This window comes from Nicotiana sylvestris, chromosome 10 (genome assembly GCF_000393655.2).
Source record: "Nicotiana sylvestris chromosome 10, ASM39365v2, whole genome shotgun sequence".
Taxonomy (NCBI): Eukaryota; Viridiplantae; Streptophyta; class Magnoliopsida; order Solanales; family Solanaceae; genus Nicotiana; species Nicotiana sylvestris.
Window position 1 is genome coordinate 62,129,071 of NC_091066.1, and position 27,385 is coordinate 62,156,455.

The 27,385-nt window shown below is 42.1% G+C and overlaps 1 protein-coding gene across 1 annotated transcript; it reads left to right on the forward strand.

Annotated features, from left to right (window-relative positions):
* The first annotated feature begins 23,358 nt into the window (after nucleotides 1-23,358).
* On the forward strand, nucleotides 23,359-27,104 carry LOC104239101 (protein GRAVITROPIC IN THE LIGHT 1). The gene is made up of 2 exons (XM_009793632.2): nucleotides 23,359-23,448; nucleotides 25,437-27,104. Exon 2 carries the CDS (start codon nucleotides 25,456-25,458, stop codon nucleotides 26,896-26,898), a length of 1,443 nt encoding a protein of 480 aa, XP_009791934.1. The 5' UTR covers nucleotides 23,359-23,448; nucleotides 25,437-25,455; the 3' UTR covers nucleotides 26,899-27,104.
* The last annotated feature ends 281 nt before the right edge of the window (nucleotides 27,105-27,385 follow it).

Genomic DNA, 27,385 nt, shown 5'->3' on the forward strand with positions numbered 1-27,385 from the left:
ACATCTCGATATCTACATGTCAGTTATGTATGCCAACAGAAATACAAAACAATGATGGAATCATATGCATACTCTCAGAGTATCAAACACTCAGTCCTCCCATTCACTCCATCCTCACAATCACTCATTCCCCACGGTCACTCCATCCTTACAGTCACTCAATTCTCTCAATCGCTCGGCACTCGCACTCAGTAGGTACCTGCGCTCACTGTGGGTGTGCACACTCCGGAGAAACAGATCCAACACAAGCGCTATAATAAGCAAATTATGGCATGAATCAATAAAGCCTGTCACGGCGTGCAGCCTGATCCTATAAATATCCTCGCAATCAGGCTCTCGGCCTCACTCAGTCACCAATTTCTCCATTCTCTCGGGCTCACAATGTCATGAAAATCAGCTTAAACAATGATGCTCTGAAGTATCAATAAATGACAATACAGATTGAGATATAATATACGGATGATAGATGTGACTGAGTACATAATTACAAATTAAGCAAGTAATTTAGCAACAATACGACCTCTGTGTGTCCCAACGATACCAGCATATAGCCTAAGCATGATTTCTAACATGAATCGTGGCTCAATTTCTCTAACAAATGGATAATATACGGATAGCAACAAGGCTATTCAACTATACAGTTCCCCGAAATCGACTGAGTCACAATTCCTACGGTGCGCGCTCACACGCCCATCACCCAGCATGTACGTCACCTTAACATTAATCACATAACATGTAATTCAGGGTTTCGTATCTTTAGAAGTGTTACTTACCTCAAACCATGCAAATTTCTACTCCAAAAAGCCCTTCCCACGCGAATCGGCCTCCGAATGCCTCGAATCTAGCCATAAACAATTCGATACAATCAACTCAAACTATAGGAATCAATTCCATATGAAAATGCAAAGTTCTTAGTCAAAAGTCAACCCCCGGGACCACGTCTCGGAATTCGATAATAGTTATAAATTGGAATACCCATTCAACCACGAGTACACCCATAACACAATTACTCAAATTCGACACCAAAATCCCGCTCAAATCCCCAAAATTCAGCCTAAGAAGTTTTCTCCATTTTTTCCAAACATTTTAACCCAAATCACTAATTAAATGATGAAATCAAAGATATATTCATGGAATTTAACCAAAATCAAGTAAGAATCACTTACCCTAATCACTCCCTTGAAAATCTCTCCAAGAATCACCTCAATCCAAACTCCCAATATCAAACTGTGAAATAAACTCAAACCCTTGTTTTTGAGACTTTAAATTCTGCCCAGATGTCCATTCTTCGCAATCGCGGAAAATGCTTCATGATCGTGAAGCACAGAAACTAGCTGCCAAAATTTATCTTTATGCGAACGCATACAGAACCATGCGAAACGCGAACACCAAGCATTCCTGACCTACGCGATGACGGGAAGCCCCACGCGATCATATAGAACAATACGCGTGAACCCAACTGCCTCACTTCCTCTCGCGAATGTGGCCTAGCCCACGTGTTCGCGATTCACTGCTTCACTAACCTATGCGATCACAGCCCTCAACTTGCAAATACGTAGAACAAGAATCTTAGCTGCCCAAATAAGCCTACGCGATCGCGGACCTTTGTACGTGATCGCATATAAGGAAACCAGACCTGAACACTAGCAAATGTCCGCAGACTTTAGCCATTTCTCCAAGTCAAATTCCACTTTGATAACTATCTGAAATCCACCCGAGGCCCCTGGGACCTCAACCAAACATAAAACAAGTCCTAAAATATCATACGAACTTGCTTGAGGCATAAAATCACATCAATCAAACGCTAAAACCACGAATCGTGCATCGATTAAGGCCTAGTGAACTTATAAACTTCTAACTTCTACATTTGATGTCGAAACCTATCAAATCAAGTCCGATTGACCTTAAATTTTGCACACAAGTTATAAATGGAAAATCGGACCTATTCCAACTCCCGGAACCAAAATCCGAGCCCGGTAATCACAAAGTCAACACTCGATCAAACTTCTCAATTTTCAAAAATTCTGATTTTCCAACTTTCGCAATATCAAGCCAAAATCAACTACGGACCTCCAAATCACTATTCAGACACACTCCTAAGTCCAAAATCACCAAACGGAGCTATTAGAACCATCAAAACTCCATTTCAGAGCCATTTACGCATATGTCAACATCCGGTCAACCTTTTTAACTTAACCTTCCGACCTTGAGAATAAGTGTCTCAGCTCAATCGAAAACATCCCCGAAACTTAAACCAACTACCTCGGCAAGTCACATAACAAAAATTGAGCATAGAAAAAGGAGTAAATGGGGGAACAGGGCTATAACACTCAAAACGACCAGCCATGTCGTTACATCCTTCCCCTCTTGAACAAACGTTCGTCCTCGAACGAGTCTAGAAACATACATGGAGTCTCAAATGGGCGTGGATATCTGCTCTGAATCTCCCCCTCGGTCTCCTATTTAGCCTCATCGACTGGCTGACCTTTCCACTGAACCTTCACTGAAGCTATATTCTTTGACCTCAACTTTCGAACCTGCTAATACAATATGGCTACCGGCTCCACATCATAAGTCAAATCACCATCCAATTGAACCGTGCTGAAATCCAAAACATGAGACTGATCGCCGATATACTTATGGAGCATAGAAACATGAAACACTGGATGAAGACTCAACAGACTAGGCAGCAAGGCAAGCTTATAAGCCACCTATCCAATCCTCTAAAGCACCTCAACGGACCAATGTACCGAGGGCTCAACTTGCCCTTCTTTCCAAACCTTATAACACCCTTTATTCGTGAAACTCTGAGTAGTACCTTCTTCACAACCATGTAAGCAACGTCACGAACCTTCCAATTGGCGTATCTCTTTTATCTAGACTGCGTTGTGCGAAGCCGATCCAAGATCAACTTAACCTTGTCCAAAGTATCCTGAACCAAGTCAGTAACCAATAGCCTAGCCTCACCCGGCTCAAACCATCCCACAGGAGACCGACACCGTCTCCCATACAAAGCCTCATACGGAGCCATCTGAATGCTCGATTAGTAGCTATAGTTGTAGGCAAACTCTGTGAGCGGCCAAAATTGATCCCAAGAACTCCTAAAATCTATGACACAAGCGCATAGCATATCCTCCAACATCTGAATAGTGCGCTCGGACTATCCGTCCGTATGAGGATGGAATGTTGCACTTAACTCAACCTGGGTGCCTAACTCTCGCTGCACTACTCTCTAAAAATGCATGCCCTAGTCTGAAATGATCGACACCTGAATACCGTGAAGGCGAACAATTTCGCGGATGTAGATCTTAGTCAACGACTCCAAAGAATAAGTAGTCCCAACTGGAATGAAATGCGCGAACTTGGTCAACCGATCCACAATCACCCAAATAGCATAAAACATCCTCAAAGTCTGTGGGAGTCCAATTACAAAATCCATGGTGATACGCTCCCATTACCACTCTAGAATCTCAAGCCTCTGAAGTAATCTGCCTGATTTTTTATGCTCGTACTTCACTTGCTGACAATTTAGGCACCGAGCTACGAACTCTATTATATCCTTCTTCATCCTACTCCACCAATAGTGCTACCTCAAGTCCTAGTACATCTTCGCGGCACCCAGATGAATGGGATACCACAAATTGTGGGCCTTCTCCAAAATCAACTCATGTACACCATCAACATTAGGCACACAAATCAGACCTTACATCCTCAACACTCCATCATCTCCAATAGTAAAATCTTTGGCATTACCGTGCTGAACTGTGTCCTTAAGGACAAGCAAATAGGGATCATCATACTGACGCTCTTTGATGTGATAATATAAGAAAGACCGAGAAACCACACAAGCTATAACCCGACTGGGCTCCGAAACATCCAATCTCACGAACTGGTTGGCCAAGGCCTGAACATCTGATACAAACGGTCTCTCACCAACAGGAATAAACAAGGCTACCCATACTCACTGTCTTCCTACTCATAGCATCGACCACTACATTGGCCTTCCCGGGATGATACAGAATGGTGATATCATAGTCCTTTAGCAGCTCCAACTATATCCACTGCCTCAAATTAAAATCCTTATGTTTGAACAACTACTGGAGACTCCGATGATCTGTAAATACCTCAAAAGACACACCATAGAGATAATGTCTCCAAATCTTCAATGCATGAATGATGGCTGCCAATTCCAAATCATGGACAAGGTAGTTTTTCTCATGGGGCTTCAACTGACGTGAAGCATAAGAAATCACTCTACCCTCTTACGGCATCATACACCTAATACCGATCCAAGAAGCATCACAACACACTATATAAGAGCCCGGCGCTGAAAGAAAAACTAGAACTGGAGTTGTGGTCAATGCAGTCTTGAGATTTTGAAAGCTCTCCTCACACTCATCCGACTGCTTGAATGGAGCACCGTTCTGGGTCAATTTGGTCAAAGGTGCTGCAATGGACGAGAAACCCTCCACAAAGCGATGATAATATCCGGCTAAGCCGAGAAAACTCCGAATATTAGTAGCTAAAGACGGTCTAGGCCAACTATGAACCGCCTCTATCTTCTTTGGATCCACCTTAATCCCCTCACTGGACACCATGTGCCCCAAGAACGCCATCGAACTGAGCCAAAACTCACACTTGTATAACTTGTCATAAAGCTTCTCCTCCCTCAGCCTCTATAGTACAATCCTCAAATGGTGTGCATGCTCCTCCTAGCTACGCGAGTACACCAGGATATCATCAATGAATACTATGACAAACAAATAAAGATATGTTTGAAATACATTGTTCATCAGATGCATGAATGCTGCTGGGGTGCTGGTCAACCCAAAAGACATCACATGGAACTCATATTGACCATAACGGGTCCTGAATGCCATCTTCAAAATATTCGAGTCCTGAATCTTCAACTGGTGATACCCATACCTCAAATCAATCTTAGAGAACACCCTTATTCTATAAAATTGGTCAAATATATCATCAATACATGACAAATGATACTTGTTCTTGATCGTAAATTTGTTCAATTGCCTATAGTCGATGCACATCTGCATAGTACAATACTTCTTCTCCTTCAGAAATAAAACTGGTGCACCCCAAGGCGACACACTAGGCCTAATAAACCCCTTATCAAGAAGCTCCTGAAGTTGCTCTTTCACATCCTTCAACTTAGCTAGTTCCATACGATACAGAGGAATAAAAATAGGCTGAGTGCCCGACACCAAGTACCAAAGTCAATGTCCCTGTCAGGTGGCATGCCCGACAAGTTTGCAGGAAAAACATCTGGATAGTCTTGCACCACTGGAACAGAATCAATAGTAGGAGTATCTGCATCGACATCTCTCATAGAGGCCAAGTATGACAAACACCCTTCCCAACCATCCATTGGCCCTTCAGATAAGAAATCACCCTGCTGGGAACATAATCTAGAGAACCTCTCCACTCGATCATTGGCAACCCCGACATTGCTAATGTCACGGTCTTAGCGTGACAATACAGAATAGCATGACATGGAGACAAACAATCCATACCCAAGAACACGTCGAAATCAACTATACTAAGCAATAAAAGATCAACTCTAGTCTCTAATCCCCCAATAGTTACCACACACAATTGATATACGTTGTCTACAATAATAGTATTGCCTATCGACGTAGATACATGAATAAGTGAAACTAAATGAATAGTATCCCCTACTGTGGTAAGACTACCCCTAGAAGGAACACCGCTAAAACCACATGAACCTGAGGCCTCTTGGCCTCCCTCTCCTCATGCTCCTGACTACGGACCAACACTAGCCGCCGAGCAATATTAACCACCTCGTCAAATCTAGCACCTGATACATTCTCCCGAGTCATAACAAAACGTAACTAATAGGTGAGGCCATCAATGAACCTCCTAATCCTCTCCCTCTCAGTGGGAACCAACCAAATTACGTGACGAGCCATCTCTAAAAACCTCATCTCTTACTGGGTCACAGACATTCCCTCCTAATGTAGCTTCTCGAACTGCCTACACAGCTCCTCCCTGCGGGTTTGTGGCACAAACTTCTCCAAGAAGAGAAGGGAGAACTCATGCCATGAAAGTGGTGCTGCACCAACTAGCCTGCTCCTCTTATAGGCCTCCCACCATCTAAAGGCAGCCTCTTATAGTTGAAAAGTAGTAAAGGAGACTCAACTAATCTCTAGAATACTCGTCGTGCGAAGAATCCGCAAGCATCCATCCAAGAAATCATGAGCATCCTCTGACTCAGCCCTACTGAATGATGGAGCTGGAGCCTCCCAGATCTTTCTAGTCTCTTTTGCTCCTCATCACTCATAACGGGACCCACCTGGGCCTGAGTAACCATAATCAGCTGGGCTGGTAGTACCCCTGGTGTCTAAATCCATGTAATACCTGCTCTGGAGTACGGGCGGCAGGAGTTTGAGTACCTACCCCATCCTGAGAAGTGGCTGGCATGGCCTGAATAGAAACCGCCTAAGCAAGGCTAGTGTAAGCAGTCAATATCTAGGCCAAAGCCTCCTGAAGACCTATAATCACAATAGGCACAGTTGGTGCCTGAGCTGGTCCTACCGGCTCAACCATATCTGGAACTTGCTCCTGAGCTGCATCAATTAGTGGGTCTACAGGTGATGCTCAAGCTGCTGTACGAGCTGCACCCCGGCCTCTATAACAGCCTTGGCCTATCGTGGCCCTAGCTGGTGGTACTGGTGGTCATCCGCTGATCTGGTAGAACGTGTCCTCACCATTTGTGAGAGAATAAAATAACATAAGTTTAGTTCTCGGGATCAACAAATTTGCACGACAAGAATACAAGAATGTGAAGTTTTCTTAAGGGTTCGACAGCCTCTAAAAGATAAGTTCAGATGTCTCCGTACTGATCTGCAAGACTCTACTAAACCTGCTCATGACATGTGAGACATATGTAACCGAGGCTCTAATACCAACTTGTCACGATCCAAATCTCACATGTCGTGATGATGCCTATCGAAATACAAGGCAAGCTGACAACCTCAATAACCACGCATTCTTTAAGTTTGAAAACATAATAAAAATGAGTTTAAGAGAAAAATCTCATTAATACATGTACGAAGATACTGCAACTCAATACAATATTTCCCTAAAATTTAGGTGTCATTGGGTACATGAGCATCTATACAATAACATAGTATGAAACATTGTCTAGAAGAGGAGAACATTACAAATAGAACTAAATTATAAAGGAGAAGAGTCAAGGACTGCAGACGCCGAAGCAACTACCTCGAGGATCTCCGAACTGAATAATAGCTCCAAAATAAGTAACCACCGTACCCAAAAGTACCTAGATCTGCACATAAAGTGTAGGGTGTAGCGTGAGTACAACCAACTTAGTTTGTAACAAGTCTAACTTTTAGGCGGAAAGCAATGACAAGCTTCACAGGCACAGTCTAGTTACAAAAATACGGTACAAAATGTAGACATGCTTTCAAGTTTAATAGTTAAAGCTCAAATAGGTAAGATATGTCAATTGCAACTGAAATAAGATATGATACATCTCGATATCTACATGTCAGTTATGTATGCCAACTGAAATACAAAACAATGATGGAATCATATACATACTCTGAGAGTATCAATCACTCAGTCCTCCTTTTCACTTCATCCTCACAGTCACTCATATCCTCACAGTCACTCATTCCTCACAGTCACTCAATCCTCCCAATCGCTCAGCACTCGTACTCAGTAGGTACCTATGCTTATTGTGGATGTGCAGACCCCGAAGAGGCAGATCTAGCCCAAGCGCTATAATAAGCCAATCATGGCATGAATCAATAAAGCCTACAACGACGTGTAGCCCGATTCCATAAATATCCTTACTATCAGGCCCTTGGCCTCCCTCAGTCACCAATCTATCCAGTCTCTCGGGCTCACAAAGTCATGAAAATCAGCCCAAACAATGATGCTATAAAGTATCAATAATGATGATAGAGACTGAGATATGATATGTGGATAGTAGATGTGACTGAGTACATAATTGCAAACTAAGCAAGTAATTTAACAGCAATACGACCTCTGTGGGTCCCAATAGTATCATCATATTGTGACGACCCAAAGGGCCATTACCTGTTTTCTTACCCATTATGTGCTTCCGAGGCCTTGAAAACCTCATTTAGAGTCGCTTCGATTTGCGTGCATAGTCCGAGTGCGTAGCCGGAAAGCTTAAATATGAAATTATGTGAAAAATGCTACGTTTTGATATTAAAATGAATAAAATTTGACTTTGGTCAACATTATGGGTAAACGGACCCGGACCCATGATTTGACGGTCTCCAAGGGTCCGTAGGAAAATATGGGACTTGGACATATGCCCGGAATCAGATTCCGAGGTCCCAAGCCCGAGAAATGAATTTTTGAGTAAAATTATTTTCTGAAATTGTTAAGGAAAATTGAAATGAAAATTAATTAGAACGTGTTGGTATCGGGCCCGTATTTTGGTTCCAGCGCCCGGTACAGGTTTTATATGTGATTTAAGAGGTTTTTGTAAAGTTTGGTTAAAATCGAACGTCGTTTGACGTGTTTCAGACGTGAATTCCTAAATTTGAACTTGATGGAGTTTTTGAAAAAAATTTCATTGATCTTGAGGTTTAATTCGATGTTCATGATGTTATTTTGGCGATTTGATTACACGAATATGTTCGTAGAATGTTTTTGAGGTTGTGTGTATACTTGGGTTAGAGTTTTGAGGGCTCGAGTGAGTTTCGAGTAGGTTCCGGGATGCCTTAGGCTTAAAAAGATCAGATGTTGCAGGTTCAGGAAATATTGCAGGTCTCTGAACCCTCTTACGTGGTCCGCGAGAAATCGCGTGCGGCCGCGGTCGCCTTTGTGCAGTCCGCACGGGGCTATGATCTGCAGGTCTTTAGGGAGGCCTGTGGGCCCGCGGTCTTTTTTGTGCGGTCCGCACAGGGAGTTTCAGAGGGGTATAAATTCACGTGAATTTCAGTTATTTTTACACTTTTCAAAACCCCAAAACGTAAGAGGCGATTTTCTAAACAACGTTTCTTATCCAAAACGATTGATAAGTGATTTCTAACTCATTTTCTTCACTTCTTAACATCTTTAAATATGATTTCAACTTCAAATCAGAGATTTTCACGGGGAAATTGGGTGTTATGGGTAGAGCCTAGGTTTTCTAAAATTGGGGATTTGGACCTCAATTTGAGGTCCGATTTCAAAACAAACCATATATTTGGATTTATGGGGGAATGGGTAACCGGATTTTGGTCCGAACCTCGAGTTTCGACCACGTGGGCTGGGGGCATTTTTGACCTTTATGAGTAAAACCATGTAAAACTTATTTTCATGCATTGGGGTTGACTCATTTAGCATTTATTGATGTAATTAAGTAACTTATGACTAGATTCGAGCGGATTGGTGGTGGAATCAAGAGGTAAAACTATAATTGAGACCTGAGTGGTGTTCAAGGCATCGAGGTAAGTGTTTGACCTAACCATAGCTTGAGGGATTAGGAATGAAGTCATATTTGCTACTTGCTTCTTGTTGAGTACGACGTATAGGCATGGTGACGAGTATCTATACGTTGGTATCGAGCATGACCGTGAGTCTTAAATTGAAAGTGGTTGTGTCCTTAAATGACATTTTAGATGCTTTAATTAACGATCTTCTATATTGCGCAAAGAATTGTTCTATCCTCACAGATCTTATTTATGTTTGAGCATTGTCATTATTTGGGCTGAGTACAAGCTAAGTTAAGATTGGTTATAGCAGATTCTCCCTTGCCGGGATGATTGTTTCGATATCTTTATTCCCTTGCCGGGAAACTATTATATTGCTTTTATTCCCTCGCCAAGAGGTTATTATATCTCTTATGTTCCCTTATCAGGATTTTTTGTAATTGTGTTAGAAAATAGGAGCGGGTGGTACGCCTACCACAAGATATTATGAAATGGGAGCGGGTGGTATACCTACCACAAAATATTGTGAAATGGCAGCGGGTGGTACGCCTACCACAATATATCATGAAATGGGAGCGGGTGGTACGCCTACCACAAGATATTATGAAATGGGAGCGGGTGGTACGCCTACCACAAGATATCATGAAATGGGAGCGGGTGGTACGCCTACCACAAGATATAATGAAATGGGAGCGGGTGGTACGCCTACCATGAGAAATAATGAAATGGGAGCGGGGGGTACGTCTCCCACGAGATATGAGAAATGGGATCGGGTTGCACGCCTACAACAAGATAAAACTGAAAGTGAAAGTTGCCTTTATTTTCTTCATTTGTGATAGAAGTTATATTGCTAGCTTCCTTATTATTCCCTGTTATTTTCTTTTAACTGCTATCCCTGAAGCATGTTTCCCTTCCCATTTTTAACTGCTTATTACTTGTTTACTTTTCCACCATATATTATATAACTGCACAGGTTTATCTGGAGTCTAGTCCTAGCCTCGTCACTACCTCGCCGGGGTTAGGCTAGACACTTACCAGCACATGGGGTCGGTTGTGTTGATACTACACTTTGTGCTCTTTTGCATAGATCCAGGTCTTGGACAGCAGCAGTAGCGCGGGAGCCATCCTTCAGTCCAGTAAGATACCGAGGTAGCCTTGCAGGCGTCCGCAGGCCCGACGTCTTCTCTATCTTTTATCTCAATCTGTTATCTCATGTATTCAAGGCAAACAATTTATATTTTCTTTCAAATGGTTGTATTTAGTACTCTTAGAAGTTCGTGAGTAATGTGACACCAGTTCTTGGGTAGAGGCATATGTTGATTCTCGCATTATTGTTTCGTCTTCTTTAATTTAAGTCTTCCGCATAATTATTTAATTCCGTTGCTTTCATGTTATCACTAATAATTGTTTAAAGAAGTAATTGTTAATGGAGTAAGCAGTTAAGGATTGGCTTGCCTAGCTCACATTAGTAGGTGCCATCACGACTCCCGAGGGTGGGGAATCCGGGTCGTGATAAGTTGGTATCAGAGCCCTAGGTTACATAGGTCTCACAACTCACGGACAAGCTTAGTAGAGTCTGAGAGATCAGTATGGAGACGTCTGTATTTATCCCCCAGAGGCTACAGAGTTAGGAAAATCTCACATTTGTTCTTTCTTGTCGTGCATATTTGTTCCTCAAATGCTAATTGAACTTCTACTCTGTTCTTCGTAGATGGCAAGAACATGCGCTTCCTCATCTACCGCTCAGCAGCCCGAACCCCCTGCAACAGCTCCCACTAGGGGCAGAGGCCGAGGCCGAGGCCGAGGCAGTGCTAGAGGCCGAGGTAGGGGCGGAGCTCAGCCCTGAGCAGCAGTACCAGTAGCGGAGCCTTAGGTTGATTTCGAGGAGGAGGTTCCGGCCCAAGTAGTTCTAGTAGGCCCAGTTTAGGTCCCGGAGGGGTTCATTGCCACCCCAGTTCTTCAGGACGCTCTAGTCCGATTGGTGGGCCTCATGGAGAGTGTCACTTGAGCGGGTTTGCTTCCAGTAGCACCAGCCACTTCTTAGGCTGGATGAGGGGCTCAGACTCCCGCTACTCGCACTCCGGAGCAGGTAGCTCCCCAGATTCAGGTTCCAGCAGTCCAGCCAGCGGTTGCAGTTCATCCGGGTGTAGTGGCTCATACTGGCGATGGAGCGGCTATGTTCGCCGATGCTTTGTGGAAACTGGACAAATTCACCAAGCTCTTAACTACTACTTTCAACGGAGCTCCTTCCGAGGATCCCCAGGATTTCCTATACAGCTGCCACGAGGTTCTTAGGAACATGGGCATTGTTGAGACCAATGGGGTCGATTTTGCTGCATTTCGCTTATCTGGATCCGCCAAGACTTGGTGGAGGGATTATTGCTTAGCCAGGCCAGCCGGGTCGCCATCTTTGACATGGGAGCAGTTTTCAGTGTTGTTTCTGGAAAAATTTCTCCCCGTGACGCAGAGAGAGGCCTATCAGAGGCAGTTTGAGCACCTCCAGCAGGGTTCCATGACGGTCACCCAGTATGAGACCAGGTTCATTGATCTAGCTTGCCATACTCTTGTCATACTTCCCACCGAGAGAGAGAGAGAGAGAGAGAGAGAGAGAGAGAGAGAGAGAGAGAGAGAGGGTGAGGAGGTTTATTGATGGTCTTATTCAGCTGATTCGTCTTTAGATGGCCAAGAAGGCCGGGAGTGAGATCACATTTAAGGAGGCGGCCAATGTGGCCCGCCGAGTTGAGATGGTTCTGTCATAGGGAGGTGGTCATGGGTCAGATAAGAGGCCCCGTCATTTGGGCAGATTCAGTGGTACCTCGTCTAGAGGTAGAGATTCATATGGTAGAGGCCATCCTCCTAGGCCCTTTCAGTCAGCTCTTCAGGTCTCCCATGGTACTTTAGGTGGTCGTGGTTCTCAGATGCACTATTCTGATCAGCAACATTATAGTGCACCATCGACACCTATCAGTGCACGCCGTTTCAGAGTTTCTAGGGCCGTCAGCCCCAGCAGCCGAGGGCTTGTTTTACTTGTGGCGACACGAGGCACATTGCTAGGTATTGCCCTCGAGCTTCGAGGAGTTCTCCGCATCAGGGTTCTCGTGCTATGGTACAGGCACCAGATGTCCTACAGCCTGCCCAGCCAGCTAGAGGCCGGGGTAGAGGTGTTAGAGGTAGAGGTCCTAGAGGTGGATCTCAAGGCGCCAGAGGTGGAGGCCAACCAGTAGCAGGCCATCCCAGAGAGGCAGTTCAGGGTGGTGGGGCCCAGCCCCGATGTTATGCACTTCCAGCCAGGCCCGAGGCTGAGGCTTCAGATGCAGTTATTATAGGTACTATTCTGGTTTGTGATAGAGATGCTTCAGTGTTATTTGATCTGGGGTCTATGTATTCGTATGTGTCAACTTATTTTGCACTGTACCTGGTCATGCCTAGTGATTCGTTGAGTATGCCTGTTTATGTGTCTACACCGGTGGGTGATTCTATCATGGTCGATCGAGTTCATCGTTCTTGTATTGTAGTGATTGGAGGTCTTGAGACTCATAATGATTTATTGCTTTTAGATATGGTCGATTTTGATGTTATATTGGGGATGGACTGGTTATCCCCATACCACGCTATCTTGGATTGCCATGCCAAGACTGTGGCCCTAGCATTACCGGATTTGCCCCGTTTAGAGTGGAGAGGGACTCCTAGTCATTCTACCCGCAGTGTTACCTCGTATGTGAAGGCTCGACATATGGTCGAGAAGGGGTGTTTGGCCTATTTGGCGCATGTTCGCGATTCTAGCGCGGAAGTCCCTTCTATTGATCTGTGCCCGTTGTTCGAGAGTTTCCTAAGGTTTTCCCTTCAGACCTGCCGGGTATGCCGCCCGACAGGGATATTGACTTTTGCATTGATTTTACTTCGGGCACCCAGCCCATTTCTATTCCGCCATACCGTATAGCCCCGCCTGAGTTGAAAGAATTGAAGGAGCAGTTACAAAACTTGCTTGAGAAGGGTTTCATTAGACCCAGCATTTCGCTTTAGGGTGCGCCGGTGTTGTTTGTTAAGAAAAATGATGGTTTGATGAGGATGTGCATTGATTACCGGCAGTTGAACAAGGTCACAATCAAGAATAAGTATCCATTGCCGATGATTGATGATTTGTTCGATCAGTTTTAGGGTTCCAAGGTATTTTCAAAGATTGACTTGAGATCTGGCTACCATCAGTTGAGGATTAGGGCATCCAATGTCCCTAAATAGCATTCCGTACTCGGTACGGGCATTACGAGTTCTTGCTTATGTCATTTGGATTGAACAATGCCCCAGCAGCCTTTATGGATTTGATGAACTGAGGGTTCATACCTTATTTGGACTCGTTCATGATAGTCTTCATTGATGATATTTTGATATATTCCCGTAGCCGGGAGGAGCACGAGCAACATCTTAGAGTGGTTCTTCAGACCTTGAGGGATAGTCAGTTATATGCTAAGTTCTCGAAGTGTGAGTTCCGATTGAGCTCAGTTGCATTTCTGGGTCATAATGTATCCGCAGAGGGTATTCAGGTTGATCCAAAGAAGATTGAGGCAGTCAAGAACTGACCTAGACCAGCATCAGCTATAGAGATTCGGAGTTTCTTAGGATTGACAGGCTACTATCGTCGGTTCATGGAGGGGTTTTCATCTATTGCAGCCCCGATGACTAGGTTGACTCAGAAGGGTGCCCAGTTCAGATGGTCAGACGAGTGTGAGGCGAGCTTTCAGAGGCTTAAGACAACTCTGACTACGGCACCGGTGTTAGTTCTGCCCACAGGTTCAGGGCCTTACACCGTTTATTGTGATGCATCTCGCATTGGGCTTGGTGCAGTGTTGATGCAGGAGGGCAACGTCATTGCCTATGCTTCGAGGCAGTTGAAGATTCATGAGAAGAACTATCCAGTGCATGATTTAGAGTTGGCAGCCATTATTCACGCATTGAAGATTTGGAGGCACTATCTGTATGGCGTGGCATGTGAGGTGTTCACTGATCACAAGAGTCTTCAGTTTTGTTCAAGCAAAAGGAATTGAATTTGAGGCAGAGGAGGTGGTTGGAGTTGTTGAAGGATTATGATATCACTATCTTATATCACCCGGGAAAGGCCAACGTGGTGGACGATGCTTTGAGTAGAAAGTCATCCAGTATGGGCAGTCTTGCTTATATTCCAGTCGGTGAGAGGCCGTTTGCTTTGGATGTTCAGGCTTTGGCCAATCGATTTGTAAGATTGGATATTTCTGAGCCTTGTCGAGTATTAGCTTGCACGGTGGCCTGTTCTTCTTTATTGGAGTGTATCCGTGATCGGCAGTATGATGATCCCCATTTATGTGTCCTTAGAGACACGGTGCAGCGCGGAGGTGCCAAGCAGGTCACCTTAGATGATGATGGAGTTTTGAGATTGCAGGGTCGGGTTTGTGTGCCTAATGTGTATGGGCTCCGAGAATTGATTTTAGAGGAGGCCCATAGCTCTCGATACTCTATTCATCCGGGCGCCGCGAAGATGTATCAGGATTTGCGGCAGCGTTATTGGTGGCGTAGAATGAAGAAGGATATTGTTGCATATGTGGCTCGGTGTTTAAATTGTCAGCAGGTTAAGTATGAGCATCAGAGACCTGGTGGTTTGTTTCAGAGGATTGAACTTCCCGAGTGGAAGTAGGAGCGGATCACTATGGACTTCGTAGTTGGACTCCCGCAAGCTCGGAGGAAGTTTGACGCAGTATGGGCCATTATTGATAGGCTGACCAAGTCAGTGCATTTCATTCATGTGGCAGTCTCCTATTCATCCGAGAGGTTAGCTGAGATCTATATCCGGGAGATTGTTCGCCTTCATGGGGTGCCGGTATCCATCATTTCGGACCGAGCTACGCAGTTTGAGTACATCATTTCATCCTCAGACGGACGGGTGGTCCGAGCGGACTATTCAGATTTGGAGGATATGCTCCAAGCTTGTGTCATTGACTTCAGAGGATCGTGGGTTCAGTTCTTACCTTTAGCAGAGTTTGCCTACAACAACAGCTACCAGTCGATCATCCAGATGGCTCTCTATAAGGCTTTATATGGTAGGCGGTGTCGATCTCCGGTTGGATGGTTTGAGCCGGGAGAGGCTCGGTTGTTGGGTACAGATCTAGTTCAGGAGGCCTTGGGCAAGGTCAGGATTATTCAAGACAGACTCCTTACAGCTCAGTCCAGGCAAAAGAGCTATGCAGATCGTAAGGTTCGAGACGTGGCTTTTATGGTTGGTGAGCGGGTGTTGCTCCGAGTGTCGCCTATGAAGGGCGTAATGAGATTTGTAAAGAAGGGCAAGCTTAGCCTTAGGTTCATTGGTCCATTTGAGATTCTTGATCGAGTGGGAGAGGTGGCCTATAGACTTGCATTGCCGACGAGCTTATCAGTCGTGCATCCATTTTTTCATGTGTCCATGCTTCGGAGGTATCACGGCGATCCATCTCACGTGTTAGATTTCAGCACTGTCCAGTTGGACAAGGACTTGTGCTATAAGGAGGAGCCGGTAGCTATTCTAGACTGGCAGATTCGTCAGTTGAGATCCAAGAGTTTCCCTTCTGTTCGTGTTCAGTAGAGAGGTCAGCCTCCTGAGGCATCGACCTGGGAGTCCGAGTCCGATATGCGGGACCGTTATCCTCACCTTTTCCCTGACTCAGGTACTTCTTTCTTTTATCCGTTCGAGGATGAACGGTTGTTTTAGAGGTGGAGAATGTGACGATCCAAAAGGCAATCACCTGTTTTCTTACCCATTATGTGCTTCCGAGGCCTTGAAAACCTCATTTAGAGTCGCTTCGATTTGCGTGCGCAGTTCGAGCACGTAGCCGAAAAGCTTAAATATGAAATTCTATAAAAAATGCTAAGTTTTGATATTAAAATGAATAAAATTTGACTTCGGTCAATATTTTGGGTAAACAGACCCGGACCCGCGATTTGACGGTCTTGCAGGGTCCATAGGAAAATATGGGACTTGGACGTATACCCGGAATCGGATTCTGAGGTCCCAAGCTCGAGAAATGAATTTTTGAGTAAAATTGTTTTCTGAAATTGTTAAGGAAAATTGAAATGAAAATTGATTAGAACGTATTGGTATCGGGCCCGTATTTTGGTTCCGGCACCCGGTACAGGTTTTATATGTGATTTAAGAGGTTTCTGTAAAGTTCGGTTAAAATCGGACATCGTTTGACGTGTTTTGAACGTGAATTCCTAAATTTGAACTTGATGGAGTTTTTGAAAAAAATTTCATTGATCTTGAGGTTTAATTCGATGTTCATGATGTTATTTTGGCGATTTGATTACACGAATATGTTCGTAGAATGTTTTTGAGGTTGTGCGTATACTTGGGTTAGAGTTTCGAGGGCTCAGGTGAGTTTCGAGTAGGTTCCGGGATGCCTTAGGCTTAAAAAGATCAGATGTTGCAGGTTCAGGAAATATTGCAGGTCTCTGAACCCTTTTGTGCGGTCCGCGAGAAATCGCGTGCGGCCGCAGTCGCCTTTGAGGGGTCCGCGGTGGATGTTGTGCGGCCGCGGTCGGCTTTGTGCGGTCCGCACGAGGCTATGATCTACAGGTCTTCAGGGAGGCCTGTGCGGCCGTGGTCCTTTTTGTGCGGTCCGCACAGGGAGTTTCAGAGGGGTATAAATTCACGTGAATTTCAGTTATTTTTACACTTTTCAAAACCCCAAAACGTAAGAGGCGATTTTCTAAACAACGTGTCTTATCCAAAACGATTGGTAAGTGATTTCTAACTCATTTTCTTCACTTTTTGACATCTTTAAATATGATTTCAACTTCAAATCAGAGATTTTCATGGGGAAATTGGGTGTTTTGGGTAGAACCTAGGTTTTCTAAAATTGGGGATTTAGACCTCAATTTGAGGTCTGATTTCAAAACAAACCATATATTTGGATTTGTGGGGGAATGGGTAACCGGGTTTTGGTCCGAACCTCGAGTTTCGACCATGTGGGGCGGGGGCATTTTTGACCTTTTTGGGTAAAACCTTGTAAAACTTATTTTCATGCATTGGGGTTGACTCATTTAGCATTTATTCATGTAATTAAGTAACTTATGACTAGATTCGAGCGGATTGGTGGTGGAATCAAGAGGTAAAGCTATAATTGAGACCTGAGTGGTGTTCAAGGCATCGAGGTAAGTGTTTGGCCTAACCTTAGCTTGAGGGATTAGGAGTGGAGTCTTATTTGCTACTTGCTTCTTGTTGAGTACGACGTATAGACATGGTGACGAGTATCTATATCTTTGGTGTCGAGCATGACCGTGAGTCTTAAATTGAAAGTGGTTGTGTCCTTAAATGACATTTCAGATGCTTTAATTAATGATCTTCTATATTGCGCAAAGAATTGTTCTATCCTCGCAGATCTTATTTATGTTTGAGCATTGTCATTATTTGGGCTGAGTACAAGCTAAGTTAAGATTGGTTATAGTTGATTCTCCCTTGCCGGGATGATTGTTTCGATATCTTTGTTCCCTTGCCGCGAAACTATTATATTGCTTTTGTTCCCTCGCTAGGAGGTTATTATATCGCTTATGTTCCCTTGCCGGAATTTCTTGTAATTGTGTGATGAAATGGGAGTGGGTGGTACGCCTACCACAAGATATCATGAAATGGGAGCGGGTGGTACGCCTACCACAAGATATCATGAAATGGGAGCGGGTGGTACGCCACAAGATATTATGAAATGGGAGCAGGTGGTACGCCTACCATAAGATATAATGAAATGGGAGCGAGGGGTACGCCTACCACAAGATATTATGAAATGGGAGAGGGTGGTATGCCTACCACAAGATATAATGAAATGGGAGCGGGTGGTACGCCTACCACGAGAAATAATGAAATGGGAGCGGGGGATACGCCTACCACGAGATATGAGAAATGGGATCAGGTTGCACGCCTACAACAAGATGAAACTGAAAGTGAAAGTTGCCTTTATTTTCATCATTTGTGATAGAAGTTATATTGCTAGCTTCCTTATTATTCCCTGTTATTTTCTTTTAACTGCTATCCCTGAAGCATTTTTCCCTTCCCAGCTTTAACTGCTTATTGCTTGTTTACTTTTCCGCCATATATTGTATAACTGCACAGGTTTATCTGGAGTCTAGTCCTAGCTTCGTCACTACCTCGCTGGGGTTTGGCTAGACACTTACCAGCACATGGGGTCGGTTGTGCTGATACTACACTCTGTGCTCTTTTGCACAGATCCAGGTCTTGGACAATAGCAGTAGCGCGGGAGCCAGCCTTCCATCCAGTGAGACACCCAGGTAGCCTTGCAGGCGTCCGCAGGCCCGACGTCTCCTCTATCTTTTATCTCAGTCTGTTATCTCATGTATTTGAGACAAACAGTTTATATTTTCTTTCAAACGGTTGTATTTAGTACTCTTAGAAGTTCGTGAGTAACGTGACACCAGTTCTTGGGTAGAGGTAAATGTTGATTCTCGCATTATTGTTTCGTCTTCTTTAATTTAAGTCTTCCGCATAATTATTTAATTCCGTTGCTTTCATGTTATCACTGATAATTGTTAAAAGAAGTAATTGTTAATGGAGTAAGCAGTTAAGGATTGGTTTGCCTAACTCACATTAGTAGGCGCCATCACGATTCTCGAGGGTGGGGAATCCGGGTCGTGACACATGTAGCCTAAGCATGATTTCTAACATGAGTCGTAGTTCAATTTCTCTAACATATGGAAAATATACGGATAAAAACAAGGTTATTCAACTATACAGTTCCCCGGAATCAACCAAGTCATAATTCCTATGGTGCATGCCCACACGCCCGTCACCTAGCATGTGCATCACCTCAACATCAACCTCATAACACATAATTTAGGGTTTCATACCCTCAGAACCAAGTTTAGAAGTGTTACTTACCTTAAACCGTGCAAATCTCTACTCCAACAAGACCTTGCCTCGCGAATCGGCCTCTAAATGCCTCGAATCTATCCACAAAAAATTCGATACAATCAACTCAAGCTATAGGAATCAATTCCATATGAAATTGCTAAGTTTTTGGTCAAAAGTCAACCCCTGGGCCCACGTCTCGAAATTTGATAAAAGTTACAAAATACGAGCACCCATTCGACCATGAGTCCAACCATACCAAAATTACCCAAATCCGACACCAAATTCCCACTCAAATTCCCAAAATTCGGCCTAAGAAGTTTCCTCCATTTTCCCCAAATTTTTCAACCAAAATCACTAATTAAGTAATGAAATCAAAGATAAATTCATGGAATTTAACCAAAACTAAGTAAGAATCACTTACCCCAATCACTTCCTTGAAAATCTCTCCAAGAGTCGCCTCAATCCGAGCTACCAAAATCAAATTGTGAAGTAAACTCAAACCCTCGTTTTTGAGACTTTAAATTCTGCCCAGATGTCCCTTCTTTGCAATCGCAGAAAATGCTTCGCGATCGCGAAGCACAAAAACTAGCTGCTAAAATTTATCTCTATGCGAACGCGTACAGAACCATGCGAACACGAACACTAAACATTCCCGACCTTTACGATCGCGGACAGCCCCACGGGATCGTATAGAACAACGCGCGTGAACCCAGTTGCCTCACTTCCTCTTCGTGAACGCGGCATAGCCCACACATTTGCGATTCACTGCTTTACTAACTTATGCGATCGTATCCCTCAACTCACGAATGCGTAGAATAAGAATCTCAGGTGCCCAAATAAGTCTACGTGATCATGGACCTTCCCATGCGATCACGTATAAGGAAAGCAGACCTGAACACCAACAAACTTCCGCAGACTTCAGCCATTTCTCCATGTCAAATTTCACTTTGATAAATATCTGAAATCCACCTGAGGCCCCCAGGACCTAAACCAAACATACGAACAAGTCCTAAAACATCATACGAACTTGTTCGAGGCGTCAAATCACATCAAACAACGCTAAAATTACGAATTGCGCATCGATTCAAGCCTAGTGAACTTATGAACTTCTAACTTCTACATTCAATGCCGAAACCTATCAAATCAAGTCCTATTAACCTCAAATTTTGCACACAAGTCATAAATGATACAACTGACATATTCTTACTCCCGGAACCAAAATTCGAGCCCGGTAACCATAAAGTCAACTCTCGGTCAAACTTCTCAATTTTCAAAACTTCTAATTTTCCAACTTTTGCCATTTCAAGCCAAAATCAACTACGGACCTCCAAATCACTATGCGAACACACTTTTAAGTCCAAAATCACCCAATAGAGTATCAGAACCATCAAAACTCCATTCCATAGTCATTTACACATAAGTCAACATCCGGTTAACCTTTTCAACTTAAACTTCCAACCTTGAGACTAAGTGTCTCAACTCATTCTAAAGCATCCTCCGTACCGAAACCAACTACCCTGGCTAGTTACATAACAATAATTGAACATAGAATAAGCAGTAAATGGGGGAATGGAGCTACAACACTCAAAGTGACCGACCGGGTTGTTACATATTATTCACTAAAAAATGGGTTGGATATTGAATTTTTTAAAAACCGATAAAATATGGATATGAACCATATTATCAATTTAGAAAATGGATAACTAATGAGTTTAAATTTTACATTTGTAAAGCCTCAAATTGGAGGTTCCTCAAGTTTAGCAGACTAGGAATTCTCTCAAAAGTGATCATATTCAAGAAGTCATGGATAATGTGGTTACCCATATTATCCACTGGTTAACCCATTTTTTATCCGTATTAAATATGGACTAGGTCGAATAATTTATCCATTTTTTCATTACCCGCTTTTAACTCGTCCCATACCCGACTCACCTGTTTTCCACCCCTACATCAAATAATGAATTTGCAATGGCTTTCTTCTTTTTACACTAGAGGCAACATGAGGAATATACAATTTATATTAGTGCAGAGTGCTAATAAACAACACATGCCTATCATCTTAGGAAAGTTCAGCGTCAAATAATTGAAGTTTCAAAGGGAGTAATGTTGGGGTAATATTTAGTCTTTGTGATCATTCATAGCCACAAATAATTCGAAAAATTCATAGAGAATTTTGTATTTTTTGGGGTGTCCCACCTAGTGTCCAATATGCATATTTCGACTTTTACTAATCTGAATCCTTGTTGCCAACCTCCATTAAAGAAAAAGTACTCTCTATCGTGAACTTTCGGAAACCACTATGTTTTAGTGGTTATTAGCTAGTTGTAGCTATCATTTACTATATTACTTTTTATAGCTATGTTTTCGAATTTTTTAGAGTGTATTCGATGTATTTAAGCTATTGTATTCATGAATACAGTAGCATTTCTAAGTGTGAAACAGGGGATTACAGTTAGACAGATTTTTGTATTCGACTGTATTCATGGCGTGAAATATGAGATTATAGCTGGACAGATTATTGTATTCGACTGTATTCACGGCGTGAAACAGGGGATTATATTGTTTTTAAATGAAAAGTGAATCAATTAACATAATAGACTCCTAATATAACTCAGCAAACTCAATTATAACATACAAAATTTGTATTTCCATTTATAAAAAAGATTCTCAACCGAAAAACACCCCAAAAACATAACAATCTTCAGAGAAATTATATAATACATCTGAATACATAAGGTATATTAATTAAAAAAATATATGAATACATTCATGGAATATATCGAGACAGTGAATACAATGAAATACATAGAATACAACGGGATACATTGAAATACAATGGAAAAAAAAGATAATGAATACAATGAAATACATAGAATACATCGAGATACATTGAAAATACAATGAAAAAAAGACAATGAATACAATGAAAAAAGGTAACAGACTCTTCAAGTTCCTCAGCCCCAAACTTCGTCCCCAATCTACCGATATCCAGGCCGCTGCCATGTGAGGCGTCGCCGCCGATTAAATGAAGACAGTTGTTGGAGAAGCTTATGTAATCTTTGTAAATTTGCAACCAAGGAACCAGAGACTCAAAAGTATCTAATCTTTAAGTCTGAAATAAATTATTTTAGGCAAAGAAGCAAATGATCTAAAACAACATGTTTATAAGATAGAAAAATGGCAGATCCAACAATGGGTTCGTGGTTCAGTAATGCCAATGTTTTGTGGTTGAAACCAGTATCTATGCGCAAAAAAGAGTGCTAGGGTTTCTAAAAGCAGGGGAGAAAATAATCGGAGGAAAAAGAGAAGAAAGAGGAAAGAGAAAGGAGGAGAGAGGAAGAGAGAGGGAGAGAAAAATAATACACAAACGTATTTAATAGTTTAAATGTAGGAAGTCGTCATAAATAAATATTTTGCTAAGATAATTTTTTAAAAGAGTATTTATTTATAATAAATAAGATATCAATTTTTGCTATAAGAGGTAAACTTTTCTTTTTTATATTGCATATTGTACTCTCTAAGTTAAAACTATAATTTCACTAACTTATCTTAAAGAAAACTGGAACTAGTTATCTTAAAATTTAGACCAGCAAATATTTATTGTACTTGGGTTAAAAAAGGAGAAAAGGTAATAATTCAGGTCATATGTCCAAAGTAGAATTCTGGTATGGTCCAGTAATTCTAGCTAAGCTTCCCCATAGAAATCAGTCTGACAGTGCACAACTAAATGTAAGCATCTGTAAACAAAATGCTCAAATACTTTAATATGACCAAAGTTTTGACATTTTCCTCCCCTAATTTGAGTTACAATCTTGACGAAACGAACAATTAGGACACTTTGTAAATTTTCTTTTTCCATAGTTCCTGTTAAATCTAACAAGCATAATTTATTAAATATTTAACGAAAACTAAAAGTGCTCAATTTTAAAAATTTAAAGGACTAAAACCACTCAAAATATAATCAAGGGATCACTTTGAACCTACCCCAAACATAAGAGACCAGTTTGTCATTTTGAAAGATCTAGAACTCCATTTCGGGCTGACCCCAATTCTCAGATCTCTTCAGTCCCCCAAAATCTCTGCAACTTTCCAAGTTTAGCTTTTTGCTCTTTCTTTTTCCAGCAATTGCAAAAGGTAATGTCTTTTTATCTTTCTTGATTAACATAATCTCACATTAATTGGTTCCTTAAGCACTGTTTACTTGCATGTAAACTTCATTTTCATGTCCTTTGTTCTCTTTGCTTTTGCTGAATTCAGTGTAAAAGCCTCTCTCTCTTCTTTTTTTCTTTTGTGAGCTTTCCCCACCTACATTTTCATTATTTGCTCATAATTCACTGAATCTTTGGTGGGTTTTTCTTTTTGTTCTTGCTCGTAATTACTGTACTCTGAAAAGTTAATTTTTTTCCTCAAGAATTTGGCTTTTGATTTTTTTATATTCTTTCTCAATACCCATTTATTATTTGTGTTGCTAATCTTTTTTGTTTGAGTTTCTATTTCAAGTGTGCTGTTGTGTGTCTTGAATTTTTAGGTATTGATTTATTTTGATTTGGAAAGGGTGTGATTCCCTAGTGTAAATGCTAAAATGTGTGACTCTTTTAATTGGGTTGTTTCTTTGTTGAATTATATGAATCGACATCTAAGTAATGATAATGTTATTTATTATTTGGTCATTACTTATATTCACTGTCAAGTTTCAAAATAATTATGCACTTATGCTATGTGATCGGTAGCAACTCTACCTCAAGAGTTGGTAACCTTCTTGATGTTAGTGGCATTGTATATAGATATAGATTTAGGAAGAGAGTGGTGAGTGAAATGGTGGTGGTTGTTTTTTAGGCTGAAGGTGCTGGTGTCAGTATCACTGAGTATTTTGTCTCGCTGAAGCTTTTTATTGGCGGGGGAACTTTAGCTGGTATCGACAAAGCTTTGTTGAGGGAATTTGTGTGTTCGTAGTAAGCCGAGTGATTGAATGCCCGTGTAATCTTTTCTACAGATGAAACATTAAACTGTTACATAACACTGATAGATACCGGGGCAGGAAGAAGTCATAAGTTGTTTGATTAAAAATCATAATAATAATAATTTGGGTATGAATTACCCATAGTAGGTATTCATCGCATTCACTAATCAAGCCATAGGAATGACAAATTTCCCGTACCCCCTCAGCAGTTCAATAAAATCAAGCCATGAATTTCTACTGTAATTACGCATAGGTTTTCCTCAAGCATATACATGCTTGAAATCCTCAATTCATTAGCTCTAATCACAATAATTTCACCCAAAAACTCAATAGATCGAATCGCAATGCTTAAGAAATCATCCAATGAAGATGAGTCCTCTCCACTAAGTTTTGCACAGTGTATTCCCTTTGCAAATCACGTACTCAGTTGTGAAATAGATTGTCATTTCTACCCAAGATATAAATCACTGTCAAAGGCCAATTAACCCTTGCTGATTTTTGGAATTCTGAAGCATCTACTATGATGCTGTAGTTTTACCGCAGCTCAATAACTCTTTTGTATCATCTCTCCTTACCGTGACACGGTATCTTCATCAGACGCTTTAATTCCTTTCGATTTCCTAAAGTTTATTCTTTCCTCTGTTATTCATCGTGTTGCATTAGCTTCATGACGACACGATAAACTGCTCCCTCTTGATGGAACCCTAAACTTCCGTGGGTATGTATTAATTCCACAGTGTCATGGTAGACGTTCTGGTGCTGCACCTGATCAGGTTGCACCAGTTGTTTTTTTTCTTAATTCTTCCTCATTTTTTCCACCCTTGATCCCTTTCATCCAAACTTCTTTTAGTTCATTGAAGAAAATTTAGTCATATACTCTATGTGACAGTCAAAACACGTTCGAGGGGCGGGTTATTACACCTATATGCAATAAGTTTCTTTTCTATGTTGATGAGTAAGATGGTGAATTTCATGAAGTGATTCTTATGACTTTGTCTTATGCACAAAATGGAATGGTTGAAGTAAGTTTTAAAAGCTCTACACAGATATGATCTAGTTTATTCCATCATATATACTACATTTGTCTTCATCTACTATACACCTACGTGCCAGGGCATTTCTGCCCACTTCTTATTTCTCTATTTTGAGTCTGAAATTGCAGAACCAAGGCATCAAAGAAAATGGCCAACAAGGTCTCCAATTTCTCCGATCTAATCCAACGTGTCACTGCTTCTTGCTTGCTCCATCCACTTTCCTCTGGCCGTATTGACAGCAATATCTCCGATGCTCATTACAGCGATGAATCTGAAGATGACAAGTACAGTACCGAAGATGAAGAAGAAAAAGGAGACCTACCTTATGTGGAGACTCAGGAAAAATTCCAGAACGTTGAGGTCACAAAGGAGGAGATAAAAACTGAGAAAGTAACTGAAATGGAGATGCTTTTAGGGGAAGTGTTCGACGTGGTGTCTGCAGTGAAGACGGCTTATGTTAGTCTCCAAGAGGCGCATTGTCCTTGGGATCAGGATAAAATGCGTGTGGCTGACGTGGCTGTGATATCTGAACTGCGGAGGCTTGGGGTGTTGAGGGAACGATTTCGAAGGAATATTGGTGGTGGAATTAGAAAAGGGGACTGGAGAGTCGGCGCCGCTACGTTGAGAGAAGTGGTGGCACCATATGAAGCTACCATGGAGGAACTGAGGCAAGAAGTGAAGGCCAAAGAAATCGAGATTGATAATTTGAGGGAGAAGCTGAAAATGGCAACAAGTCTTAGCAGCAGTGGTGGAAAGAAAAGCAAGTCAAAGCGAAAAATTAGTTGTAGCAGTCAAGCTCCAGTTGCAATGTCGCCAGCACCTGACGTATTTGAAACTACAGTGAGCTTAGTAAAAGAAGCCTCAAAATCCTTCACGAGTTTGCTGCTCTCCTTGATGCGCTCTGCCCACTGGGACATTGCAGCGGCTGTGAGATCCATCGAAGCTGCTTCATCCAACACAAACACACCCACAGCAGATTCAATTGTCGGATCCAACCATGCCAAATACGCACTGGAATCTTACGTGAACCACAAAATGTTCCAAGGATTCGATCACGAGACGTTCTACTTGGACGGAAGCTTGTCATCACTGCTCCACCCAGATCAACACCGGCGCGATTGTTTTACACAGTACAGGGACATGAAAGCAATGGACCCAATGGAACTTCTGGGAATTCTCCCAACTTGCAGTTTCGGGAACTTCTGTTTCAAGAAGTACTTGGCCATTGTGCACCCAAAAATGGAGGAGTCTCTGTTTGGTGATTTGGAGCAGCGACGACAGGTGTTGGCAGGGAACCATCCGAGGAGTCAGTTCTATGGGGAGTTTCTGGGGCTGGCAAAGGCCGTTTGGCTGCTGCATTTGCTAACCTTTTCTTTGGATCCTCCGCCAAGTCATTTCGAGGCAAGCAAAGGATCGGAGTTTCACCCGCAGTACATGGAGAGTGTGGTGAAGTATTCAATTTCCATGGGGATAGGAGGGAGAATGGGTATGGGTCTAGTTGTTGGATTTCCAGTTAGTCCCGGGTTTAAGCTGGGAAATGGATCAGTTGTTAAGGCTAGAGTTTATTTAGTCCCCAAAAATGGGTTTTAAGTTTATATGTATTAGTTGGTATTACGGTCTGTTGTAGTAATGTTTTCTATTGTAGGCTTTTAGGGGCTCAGTTTAAATAAGTGATGATAATTGTAACTACTGTCTTCTTTTATCTTAGTAGTTGTCTAATGTGTTAAATATAAAAAACTGTTACATTTGTGTAGTGATCACTGAAGAAACCTAAATTCCAGAGCAAATATTCTATAGATTTGGTCCATAACCTCTTTTCGACTCTATATTTTTGTATGAAATTCAATATTAGTGTACTATATGTAAATGTGACCAAACCTAGTCTATTTTTTCCCTCTTCTCCTATTTTTCCAATTCCTTTTTGAAAACTTTTACTTACTTTTCCCTCTATACTTTTTGGATAAATTGGATAGTGTCTTTTTTCAATCCTAGTGTTCTTATTCAGTATTTTCGTTGTTAATTTAATCTTCTTTAGCTTCTAATTTCTGGACTTGGGTCAAATTAATGTATGCTGTAT

Bases quoted from the DNA above. Each gene is read 5' to 3' on its own strand.
- LOC104239101 (XM_009793632.2), top strand. From the start codon at position 25,456: ATGGCCAACAAGGTCTCCAATTTCTCCGATCTAATCCAACGTGTCACT.